The sequence below is a fragment of the Aquarana catesbeiana genome, linkage group LG05, assembly GCF_042186555.1.
Source record: "Aquarana catesbeiana isolate 2022-GZ linkage group LG05, ASM4218655v1, whole genome shotgun sequence".
Lineage (NCBI taxonomy): Eukaryota > Metazoa > Chordata > Amphibia > Anura > Ranidae > Aquarana > Aquarana catesbeiana.
Window position 1 is genome coordinate 456,314,547 of NC_133328.1, and position 12,175 is coordinate 456,326,721.

Sequence of the window (12,175 nt, forward strand, 5' to 3'; positions counted from 1 at the left end):
CTGCACACATCCTTTCCTTGTCATGTTGTTATTGTATAGAGGTACATAGAGCCAGTATTGTATGATAAGAGGACACATAGGGTGAGAGGTCATGCTGTCTTCCTCTTCATTTACTTTGGAATTAGTCATAATATTTTTTGGCAGGTAATAGGGAAATGTATTTATTTCAGAACTGATGTACAATGATATTAGGTTTTATGTGTTTTTCAGTTTGTGATTTAAAGGCAGGTACACTGCAATTAAGTTACTTTTTTAACACTATTGCTTTTGTGTATTTATAGGTACAACATGGGAGAAAACATTTCGACAGATAGGCTTTCAAAGGTATGTAACATATTATTATTCTCATTATTAATAGTTTTCTTTTATTAGTAATTCAGCACAAAATCACTATAATTAAATTAGACAGACAAATTATTGACCTTTAAAGAGGAACCATACTCAGCTCTCAGGTATTCTTTGTAAAATGAAGATGTACCTCATTTACTAAGCTTTGGAGCAACTGCACTTGCAGTCTATTTGCCTTTAGTAAATCAACCCCACAGAGTCTTATCTATACCCAAGCAATATTCCTAACCCTATCCTCAGCCTTAAATCAGGCCCTATATTTGGACTGATCAAACACTAATCTGGACCTACAGTAGTTCCAGTCCTAACTTTATGTGCAGCCTACTCTAACACACAACAATAAATATTATTTTTCAATTTGTTGGCAGGGATGGGTTACAGTTGCCTTCAAAATGAGTGACAAAAAAACATAGGGTTAATAGCACACATAACACTGCACCAGCAGCAAACTCTTGTGCTGTTTTAAATAGGTACTCCAGAAAAATGTTAGATTTTTCCCTAAATAAACATTGCACTCAGCTATGAACAATTATTTTTAAATAACTGTTTCTCGATTATATTTACGTTTCCACAGTGTAACTTACCTTCAGATTTATCCTAATTATGATAGGTAGCTAAGTTTTCTCAAACGTCTCAATTATTAAGATATTGCAGTTCAACAGTCCAGCCAAACTGTAGGCACAAACATGTAATGCATGTTGAACCAGAGTCATTCTTAAGAATGATCATTTCACAGCACAGATCATGCATCCATGGCTAATTGCCTTCTAAAGTTTGAAGGTATCTTAGTTGTTGTGGGTAACATCTCCATTTCCCTCCTTCTAGTGTTTCATGCAAGATACAGGTGGTGCAATTTACTAAAAATCCATCTTAGTTAGCCTAGTGAACCTGGTATATTACTTAAAATGTATGTCTAGGTATTACCTAAATTTTCCCTTAAACATCTCTTAGATTGTAAGCTCTAAGGAGCAGGACCCTCTGACTCCTACTGTATCAAAGTGTATTGTATTTGTACTGTCTACCCTCAAGTTGTAAAGCGCTACGTAAACTGTTGGCGCTATATAAATACTGTATAATAATAATAATTCCTGTCCCCATCTAGAGCATGAATTATGTTTTATTTTACCTTGATCATGCATTGAGGAACATCTTTTATTACTTGATGTGACAATATCACCAGGCTTTTAAATTTATTGCAATGGCTGCTGCTGGGAGTTTGGTTCCTCTTGATGTAGGCATGCCCCCAAAATTACATCTACCAATAGCCCTTTCCCTACACTGAGTATATGGGCAGGCTTTTGGGAGTCAAGTGAGCAGCATTGTTTTGTTGTGGGAAAAAAAATGTATGTAGGCATATGGAGAGGGCCAGACGGGGCTGGGGGAGTTCTGTAGTCCAGTAGGCAAGGCTAACAACTCTGGATGGGATTTCACTGCAGCAAAGATAGCACATTGTCAGGCCAAATGGTAAGGTGTAAACACACTGGGTTTCTGGCAGGCATTTGTCAGTACTTGCAGCATTTTTAAAGGATCAAAACTTGTTGGAGAGAAGTACAAAAAAATGTATATATATACTCACTGTCCACTTTATTAGGCACACCTGTTCAATTGCTTGGTAACACAAATTGCTAATCAGCCAATCACATGGCAGCAACTCAATGCATTTAGGCATCTAGAAGTGGCGAGGATGACTTGCATGAAGTTCAAACCAAGCATCAGACTGAGAAAGAAAGGGGATTTAAGTAACTTGCAACACGGCATTGTTGTTGGTGCCAGACAGGCTGGTCTGAGTATTTAAAAATCTGCTGATGTACTGGGATTTTCACACAAAATCATCTCTAGGGTTCGCAGAGAATGGTCCTGGTGGTGGTGTAATGGTGGGGGATATTTTCTTGCCACCCTTTGGGCCTTTAGTACCTTGAGGCGATTCAGTTCGCATTTGCAGCGCTTTATAAATCATTCATTCATTCATTCATTCATACCAATTTAGCATTGTTTAAACACCACAGAGTGATGTTGCTGACCATGTCCATCCCTTTATGACTACAGTGTACCCGTCTTCTGATGGTTACTTCCAGCAGGATAATGCACCATGTCACAAAGCTCAAATCATCTCACCACTGGTTTCTTGAACATGACTATGCGTTTACTTTACTCCAATGTCCTCCACAGTCACCAAATCTGGGTTAATACAGGTTTAGTAACACTTTAAGGCAGTTCTGAAGGCAAAGGGGGGTCCAACCCAGTACTAGCAAGGTGTAACTAATAAAGTGGCCGGTGAGTGTATATACTGTATATTCCCCTACATACACTTTAAATTGCCCTCTGTAATAATTGTTTGAAGTAAACACAAGTTCACAGGACTAGGTGAAAAAAAAAATCCTTTTAGGTAATCGATCAAAAATTATTTGATAGACTGAAATCTAATCCATCTTTCTAAAACAACACCTGAATCTTGTAATTTCCACAAAAGCAGGGATAAACAAATCACTGGGCCAGGCAAATGTAACACTCTGGTTTCTGCCAGACTTGTGTTCCTTCCGCCATCTGTTTGATGCAGTTTCAAAGAAAGTGACCCCAAAGAATCCAAAGTGGTCAGGTGTAATTTGTTCCAGAGTACAGGGCGTAAATTTGAACGTTTGTGTTGCTGATATTTTGGCATTGTCTACTCCTTGCATGTGTAGCATTCAGCAATGTTTTAATCCACTGACAATTACAATAGGTGCCTGTGAAGTGATTTCCCTATATCCCCAGTCATCATATTGAAACTAAAAAAGTAAAACTGTATGCCTGCTCCAAAAAAAGAATATATTATAGGAGAGAACATACTATATATTATAAAAGGAATATGAAGCAAAGACAATTGTTTACTGCAGGTTGCTTCCAAGCCTATACAAATAAAGCTATTTTCTTCAGTTTTTTTAGAACACATATATAAGTGAGAGTTGTTTTAGGGTACAGGAACACTCATAATGAAGTGCATCCTTATGAACCTTCCTCGAGTAATGACTCCTCAACTGCATCCGAGCTACCCTACTATTGGAATTTTGACTTTATATGCAATTTGTTAACCCTTGTTTTTTCATTAAATAAAAAAACAAAAGAAGTACACCCAGTATATACAGGCATACCCCACTTTTAAGTACACAATGGGGTTTATTTACTAAAGCTGGAAAGTGCAAAATCAAGCTAACTTCTGCATAGAAACCAATGAGCTTCCAGGTTTTGTTACCAGAGCTTAATTGAACAAGCCGAGGTTATTATTATTATTATGCAGGATTTATATAGCGCCGACAGTTTACGCAGCGCTTTACAACATTAGGGCAGACAGTACAAATACAATTCAATACAGGAGGAATCAGAAAGCCCTGCTCGTTAGAGCTTACAATCTAGGAGGGAGGGTCAAGTTATACAAAAGGGTAATAGCTGTGGGGGATGAGCTAATGGAGAAAATAGTGCAGTTGTTAGATGGAGGCAGGATAAGCTTCTCTGAAGAGGAAAGTTTTCAGGGATCGCCTAAAAGTGGATACATTTGGAGATAGTCTGACAGATTGGGGTAGGGAATTCCAGAGGATAGGCGAGGCTTGGGAGAAGTCCTGGAGGCGGATATGGGAGGAGATGATGAGGAAGCTAGAGAGCAGGAGGTTTTGGGAGGAACAGAGATGGCGATTAGGTTGGTATTTTGAGACTAGGCTAGTGATGTAGCTGGGGGCAGAGTTGTGGATGGCTTTGTAACTTATTGTTACTATTTTGAATTTAGAAGCTCATTGGTTTTTATGCAGAAGTGAGACTGATTTTGCACTTTCCAGCTTTAGTAAATAAACCCCATTGTGTACTTAAAAGTGGGGTATGCCTGTATACAGATAAGGTTCATGTTCGCTGCTACCATGGGCTTGATGTAAATTCTCAGGTTTAACATTTATGGTTCCAGACAAATTTTGTACAGAATTGGGAGAGCCCAGGAGAATGTTTTGAAAACCATTGTACCATGTACTGGATGGCCTTTAAACTATAACCAGCAGACTTAGAAGGGCTAATGAATGACCATTTTCAAAAGACAGCCACTTCACTATAAAAATGGGCACAAAATAGCCACTGTGTTAGTAATTCAGAAGCTGTTGTAGGGAAAGCATAAGAAAAGCTGAATAACTGCATAAGGAGAGATAAGGGTTAGTCAGGAAATTGTACTTAATTTCTGATATTTAGCTCTTTGGACAATCAACCACTTTTACGCCTTTATTACTGAGGGCTTTTTTCTCTTTCATTTTATTATGTGATTGATTTGAGGTCTACTGTCACTTTCAGTTGCTTTCTTGTCCATAGTAAACTTTTTTTTTGCTGCAAGACTTCTTTTAAATGTACTTTTGTTTCAGGTGATGGTATTTTGAGGTTTTCATTTATTTTGGGGGAAAAAAAGTTGAATATTATTTTTTTTAAGTCACAGTAAACAAATGATGATATAATGAACCAAAAATGTAAATGCAAAGAACACCAAATTAAATAAATATAAAAACCTACTCTAAAGGAAGTCTATGAGGCCAAAAGTCCAAATCTGCCTCAAAATTAGCTCAGGTAGGTTTTGGAGCTACAGCCTTCTGAACGCTCATATATGAACAGTCACCTTTGTAATTCATGGGATTTTGGATGTTGTCAGGTGTGACATGGGCCTAAGAATCTGAAAATTTGTGACCCAGTTGTGGTTTCGGGGGTTGATCTTTTCCCCTTTTAAACAACCTTTTAAATTGAATTTCCTCTTTTATTTTGTTCACCTTTACAGGGGTACTCAGCTTTACTCCTCATTCATTTACACAATATAACAAAATAATAAAAACAAGTCTAAGGAAACCTGTGCATAGAGAAATATGGGGCTGTACTTGCTGGTCCCCTTCCAAGTTTACCATTTGCCAGGCTGTAATATTTTTAGTCCCTGATCTGCAATGAGTATGCAGATCCGAAAGTCAGAATGAAGTCACAACACCTGATCGTCATACTTTCAGGCCAGTGGCTTGGAAAGAACTGAAGCCTTTGACTCAGCAGTACAGACTGGCAACTAGCATTTTGGTAAGGAATTGTGAACAATGGCAAGATCTATATTCTCTCAGTACAGGTTTTCTTAAACAAGGAATGGTATACAAATGAGAGAGATTTATGACATTTCAAAATCATGGCCAGTATGTAGCCTTCAAACTCTACTTGTTCAGTTTGATATAACTCATGGAAAAGTTGGAAAAGAAGTCTGCAGATACTGAAAGTTTTCAAATAGGCCCTGATTTAAGCTGCAATGGCATTTAAGCCAGGCTTAAATGCCATTGGTGCTTAAGTCATGCTAGGATAACATGCCATAATACCGACGGAGGGGCCACTTTAGCATGCTTTAAGCAACTTGACGGTGCCTTCAATGTTGCTTAAAGCTTGATCTATCAGGGCTATTAAAACATGACATCTAAAATGTGGTCAAAACATTATTTTAATAATAACCAACCAAACACATTCCTTTTAGGCAGTTTCCAGATTTTCTCTGGCCAATTTGCTCATGCCTACTTTCCATGACTGGTGAAGCCATCGTTGCTGCATAAATTGAGGTAGAGAAATGCTCAATCTGCCTCAATTTTATGCCCTGGACAATTGTCCAACATCTGGGGAAATTTCAGTATAAAGCAAGGGAATGTGCACACGTCTACCTGACTCATTTTCAATATTTTGGTCCTGCAAATATTTGAGAAGCAAAGTCTGCAACAAAAACATTGGGTTGTCAAATAGAAGTTTGCAGAGTAACAAAAAGCATTGGTGTTTAGTATGAGAAGTACACAACGTTCTTATTACTCAACCAGGCTACAAGAAAGCATCTATGTCTGGTGTGAAGAGAGTCAAAGGAAGCACTCATGGAAAAGCTGTATTACAGTTCTAAACGTAGCCAGTAACTGCTAACAAATTCAGCTTCTCAGCGTCTTGTAGTCTGAGATTAATGCTTGATATACTCACCTCTTGCTGACACTTAGCAGGATGCCGTTGTTTAAATATACTTTGAATCAGTTTAAAATAGCAGCTTTTTGCTTGTTGGTGTGAAATATTGAAGAGGAACTCCAGTCAAAACACAAGCTTTGGCACTATATACACTGTTGTGTATATTTTTTTGTATCAGTTTGTTCAGTTTTAAAAGCGCTTATTGGCAGAAAATAGTAGTTCTCCAAGCCACTATTTTGACCTACAACAATCACAACAGCCTTTAAATACACCAGCATTCATTGTGATATGGTAGATTAGTATATATTTTTTATTCAAAATGTGGATGAAACTGGACACTTAATGCTTAACATTCAGAACAGTGACTAATACAGAAATACTAAATCAAATAGGCAGATTTTATTTTCTCCAACTGAAGATTTCTTTCAAGACAAAGTTAAAGCAGTATTAAACCCAAAACCAACCAGTAATTAATTACAGGCTACCAATCCTTAAATGTGGTGGTTGCATATGTTTTATTTTATAGGCTTTTTTAAATTTTATTTTCGGCTGCTGATCTTAACAGTAACACTCTTCCTTTTCGTAGGGTGTCTCCACTATAGAAGTGGAGATACCTTTAGACATCACCATTGTCAACCTGTGGAGAGGATAGTCTTAGATGCACTAGAAGCTGGAGACAGAAAAAAGAACTAGGGGTTCAGACTTTAACAACTTGCTACCCAGGTCAATTCTGACATTTCTCTCCTACATGTAAAAATCATATTTTTTTTGCTAGAAAGTTACACAGAACACCCAAACATTTTATATGTCTTTTTTAGCAGAGACCCTAGAGAATAAGATGACGGTTGTTGCAACTTTTTATCTCGCACTGTATTTGTGCAGCAATTTTTCAAACGCATTCAAAAAAAAAAAAAAACATTTTCATGCATTAAAAAAAAAAATAAAAACAGTAAAGTTAGCATTTTTTTTGTATAATGTGAAAGATGATGTTACGCTGAATAAATAGATACCTAACATGTGACGCTTCAAAATTGTACACGTTCATGGTATGGCGCCAAACTTCGGTACTTAAAAATTCCCATAGGCAATGCTTTAAAACTTTTTACAGGTTACATGTTTTGAGTTACAGAGGAGGTCTATTGCTAGAATTATTGCTCTCACTCTAACATTCACGGCGATACCTCACAGGTGTGGTTTGAGCACCGTTTACATATGTGGGCGCGACTTGTGTATGCATTCGCTTCTGCGAGCAAACACAAGGGGACAGGGGTGCTTTAAATTTTATTTTTATTTTTTATTGTTAATTTTACTTTTATTTTTCGATTTTGACACTTTATTTTTACATTTTTTTTATCACTTTTATTCCTATTACAAGGAATGTAAACATCCCTTGTAATAGGAATAGTGCGTGACAGGTCCTCTTTACAGTGAGATATGGGTCAATAAGCCCCTAGATCTCGCCTCTAGGCTGGGAAGCCTGAAATAAAAAAAAAAAAACAATCCTGGCTTCCCAACGAGGCGGCGGCAGAGGCCGGGCATAACATCAGAACATCGCGCCTGGCCTCCGAACGATCATGGAGACTCCGGCAACCATCTGGCCCACTGAAATCTCTATGGTCAGCATCCAGGGCTGGTCAGTTCCTTCTCCGGTTCGCCAATGGCAGGGGCAAACCGGGAGAAGCACCGGAGGGCAGCGGGAGGGGGGGATGTCCCCTCCCACTGCCTGTAAGAATGATCAAACGGCTGAACAGCCGCTATGACTGTTCTTATGGTGCAGGGAATCGCCGGCTCTAAAAGAAGATATCTGAATGGTGCCTGTAGCTGCAGGCATCATTCAGATACCACCGCTCAAAGTCTGCAACGTCATATGACGTTACACTGGCGGCAATCGGTTAAAGGCAATTTGGTCCGCATAAATTGTATAAAAATATATATTTTATTTATACATAAACAATATAAAAGGATTTGCAAAGGCAAAACACAAGGATTAAAAACACGTATTCACATATATGTTGAATTTAGGCCACATACATTAGGCCGAATACTATCAGAAATGTTTGATACTCAGTATCAGTTGAGTGAGCTCCTGTGCGTCAACGTGCTTCGCTGGTCCGCTTCATCAGGACACACGAAGGGATAATACAAGAAAAGACAGGTCTCACTGTATTGGAACAAAGACATACATCATATTTCAATATATCTTATCATAACATATGAAAGGTGTACATTATATACATCATAGGTAGTACAATCAGCTGGGTTCATATTCACCTTGCCTAAATATGAATACACATGCATGAAAAAGGATATCCCTGGGCAGGCACTGGAGCAGCAGGATAAGCCAGATGGTCTAAACCCCACGCATTTTAAATATAAGCCAGAAACAAAAAAAGTAGAAAAAGGTGGCCATAATTACTCCATAAAGAGAAAAAAAAAGTAAAAAAAACAAAAACAAACCAAAACAGAACGGGGGGGGGGGGAACTTACTTGATATTCCAAACATCTGTATATGAAAGCTTTCCACCACCTATCCAGATGGCACAAGGATCACTGCTGCACAAAGGTATATATGCTTTCTTTCCAACAAACAGGAAAGCACACAGAGTAAGGTAGGCAGCCCAGCATCCATTCAGAAGCTGCTGACAAGGGATCCTTAAGTTATATAAGAGAGGATGGGATATAAATGTACCTTCAGACCAAACACGGCCTATGGGGGATGAAAATATAGGTATATTAATAAATAGCATCCTATTTAAAGTATCTGGGTGTCAGCAAATACATCATAGCCTGCAGAAGTATTCATGCTCACCAATCCGTGCAGTCAGAAGGTGACCCAGGGAGATAATGCTCGTTGGAGCAGACCCAATGACATCCTATATACTCCCACCACCATGAGACGCCGACCATAACCGACACTCGCAGCGAACGTGTGACGACCATCACGAAAAGTGGCATCATATGGCGGCACGGCCACCACTGCATTCCACACAGACGTCCGAAAACACACCCAAATTACTCCTGGGGCAGCGCTGCAAATGGACTGTGACAAACCGCCCACTGAGCCGACAGCACTAAAAGATTTAGATGGACTTGACTAACGCGTTTACTAATTTTTGTAATCATTGGTGGGGTCAAATCAATGTTCATTATTGACCACAGTGACAAGAAAATACAAAGGCGCAGGATAGAAATTTTTTTTTCCAATGTACGAATTTCTAACAGTGAATGTGGTTTTCGTTAGGTAAAGTCCAGTCACTCCAAAATGTTATGTTAAAAGCAAACAAAATCTTGAAAACTTTCAAACAACATATAAAGGTTCTAAGAATTTTATCTTCAAATTTTCCTAAGCATTTTTGTACGAAGTTTCATTCAAAATTCTGCTAGTGTATGCCCAGCTTAACAAATTAGGGCCAAACTTCTGCTAACTCATTTGGGTTGATTTACTAAAGGCAAATAGATTGAGCACTTTACAAAGTGCAGTTGCGCCAGAGCTTAGTACATGAGGTAAAGCATTTTGCAATAACATGCAAGGTAAATTAAAAAAAGCATTTTTGCTTGTACTTGACTTGATGAAGGAAGTCAGCAGAGCTTCTGCTCATTTACTAAGCTCAGGAGTAACTGCACTTCCAGAGTGCAACTGCACTTTGCAAAGTGCACAGTCTGATTGCCTTTAGTAAATCAATCTGATTGTTAGCAGGTATCCTTTTGGGATAAAAGTTTTACATAAATTGATAAAAGTTGACCATTGTAAGCACTCCTGTAATTGTTTTGTCTCAACCCTCTAAGTGTCACTTTTGCTAGACGGCCTGGTTTAATAAAGTTGGAAAATAACAGACTTACTGGCCAGATCAACAGGTAAAACGAAAAAAGCCTAAAAAGAAATGACAAAAAAAAGAAAACGAATCTAGCATACCATATCTAAAAATTAGTCATTTGCAATACAGTAAAACCTTGGATTGCGAGCATAATTCGTTCCGGAAACATGCTTGTAATCCAAAGCACTTGTATATCAAAGTGAATTTCCCCAAAAGAAATAATGGAAACTCAGATGATTCGTTCCACAACCATTTATTCAAAGGTCCTTCAGTTTATAGTCCATATAAAAAGATTATAGCAATGTGTAACCATAAAATGTCCATCCACAAATAGCAGCCTCCACAAGGGGGTTTGAAGCAAAATCCAGCTGGAGCTACCGAGTATAAATAGAAGAGAGGCGCCTCTAAGTGTAGCAATATGGTTACATTTAACCACTCACATGGTTGATAAATAAAAGAGGTATGCAGGCATCCGAGGTAAAACTGCCCACATAGACCATCCTCCGCACTGCCGGCTCCCACCGCTGTCAGTCTGCAATCGTGACCAGGAAGACTACCCTGCAGTAGAGCGATCTGAAAGCGAGGCTCGAAGCGCTCAAGGAGGGAAGCGTGGGAGAGATGACATTGATGGCGGTGAGGAGGATGGTTCTATGTGGACAACTTTACCCCGGATGCCTGCATAGATGTGCCTGTTTTAATCATCAACCATGTGAGTTGCTAAATGTAACCATATTGCTACACTTAGAAGCGCCTCCTTTCTGTTTTATACTCATTGTATATCAAGACATCGCTTGTATATCAAGTCAACATTTATTTAAAAATTGTGCTTGTCTTGCAAAATACTCTCAAACCAAGTTACTCTCAAACCAAGGTTTTACTGTATAATCATTTTTCGTTTTGGGGTTTTAATAATGTTTTAAAATAAAACTATATTTAAACTGTAAAAAACATTTTTTTAATATCACCTAAGGTTCATTTAAACTGCATTTTGTTTCCCCACATACAAAAACATATACTCATTGATCCTGCCAGTCATGTGCAGATTCCTAATTTTTCTTGTAATAGGGTAACAATGCTGTCCCATTGCTTCTGAAATCTAGGCAGCATTGTTATCCCAATGTTGGCTGTGCTTGTTTGACTACAGTGTGACTTGTCTGTCAGCGTTGTAACTGCTGATGGATCAGATTGTATATTTTCTGTCAAAAACTGGGTTTGCCTAGCCTTGCTCCGAATATTTGTCTTCTCCAAGCAGCTAGTGTTCCTAGCTGCCACCAGTACAGAATTGATATGTAGGGGCTGGATGGACCCATCCATTTTAAACGTGAGTTTAGGAGCTTTTGGCGTTTTTTTGCCAAAGCTCCTAAACTCAACTCCATAAAAGCTTATGTGTCCATGCACATATAGGCTTTTACAAGAGTTTAAGAGCTGCTGCAGTTAGGGGAAATTCAACCTCCCTCAACCTCCCTCTCCTGAACACGGAAGATTCGCGATCAGGATAGGAACCTTTTAAACACGGCAACCCGGCAGTCAACCTAGTTTGTGTGTACATGAGCCCTTAGCATAGGCAGTTATTATCCTTTGGCTGGCTATTCAGAGGTACAGGACACTGTGCAGACACACAGCTAACCTCTATACAGTAGTTTGTTCAGCCACCATGCCCTCCCTCCCAATCAGAGCCTGGCTCTGGTACACACCTCCTCTCGATCACAGCATGCCTCCTCAAGCAAAGCCTGCATATTGCCCCAGGCTGAACAGACTATGGAATACAGGCACATTGTGGGATTGATTTATTACAACTGGAGAGTGCAAAATCTGGTGCAGCTCTGCATAGAAATCAGCTTCCAGGTTTTTTTGTCAAAGCATAAAGCGTTTGTTACCCCAACACTTCATCTTCCTGATAAGTGCCTGCTGTACCTTGTATTTGTATGAAAAAGTATCCTGCTCTCTTTGTATTGCTTCCATTGTGTGAATTCACTGGTGTTCCTGCCAGTCCCTCTGCTTTCCTATTAAAAACTGACCACATAAAGCAGGAGAGCACAGCATAGTCAGTT

The 12,175-nt window shown here is 38.9% G+C and overlaps 1 protein-coding gene across 5 annotated transcripts in view; it reads left to right on the forward strand.

Moving 5' to 3' along the window:
- PIEZO2 (piezo type mechanosensitive ion channel component 2) overlaps positions 1 to 12,175 on the forward strand; it is a 465,998-nt gene that overhangs the window by 275,456 nt on the left and 178,367 nt on the right. For all 5 annotated transcript variants that reach the window (XM_073631329.1, XM_073631330.1, XM_073631332.1 and 2 more), the window contains exon 4: positions 282 to 324. In XM_073631329.1, the coding sequence (XP_073487430.1) occupies positions 282 to 324 (43 nt within the window). The remainder of the gene's footprint in view (positions 1 to 281; positions 325 to 12,175) is intronic.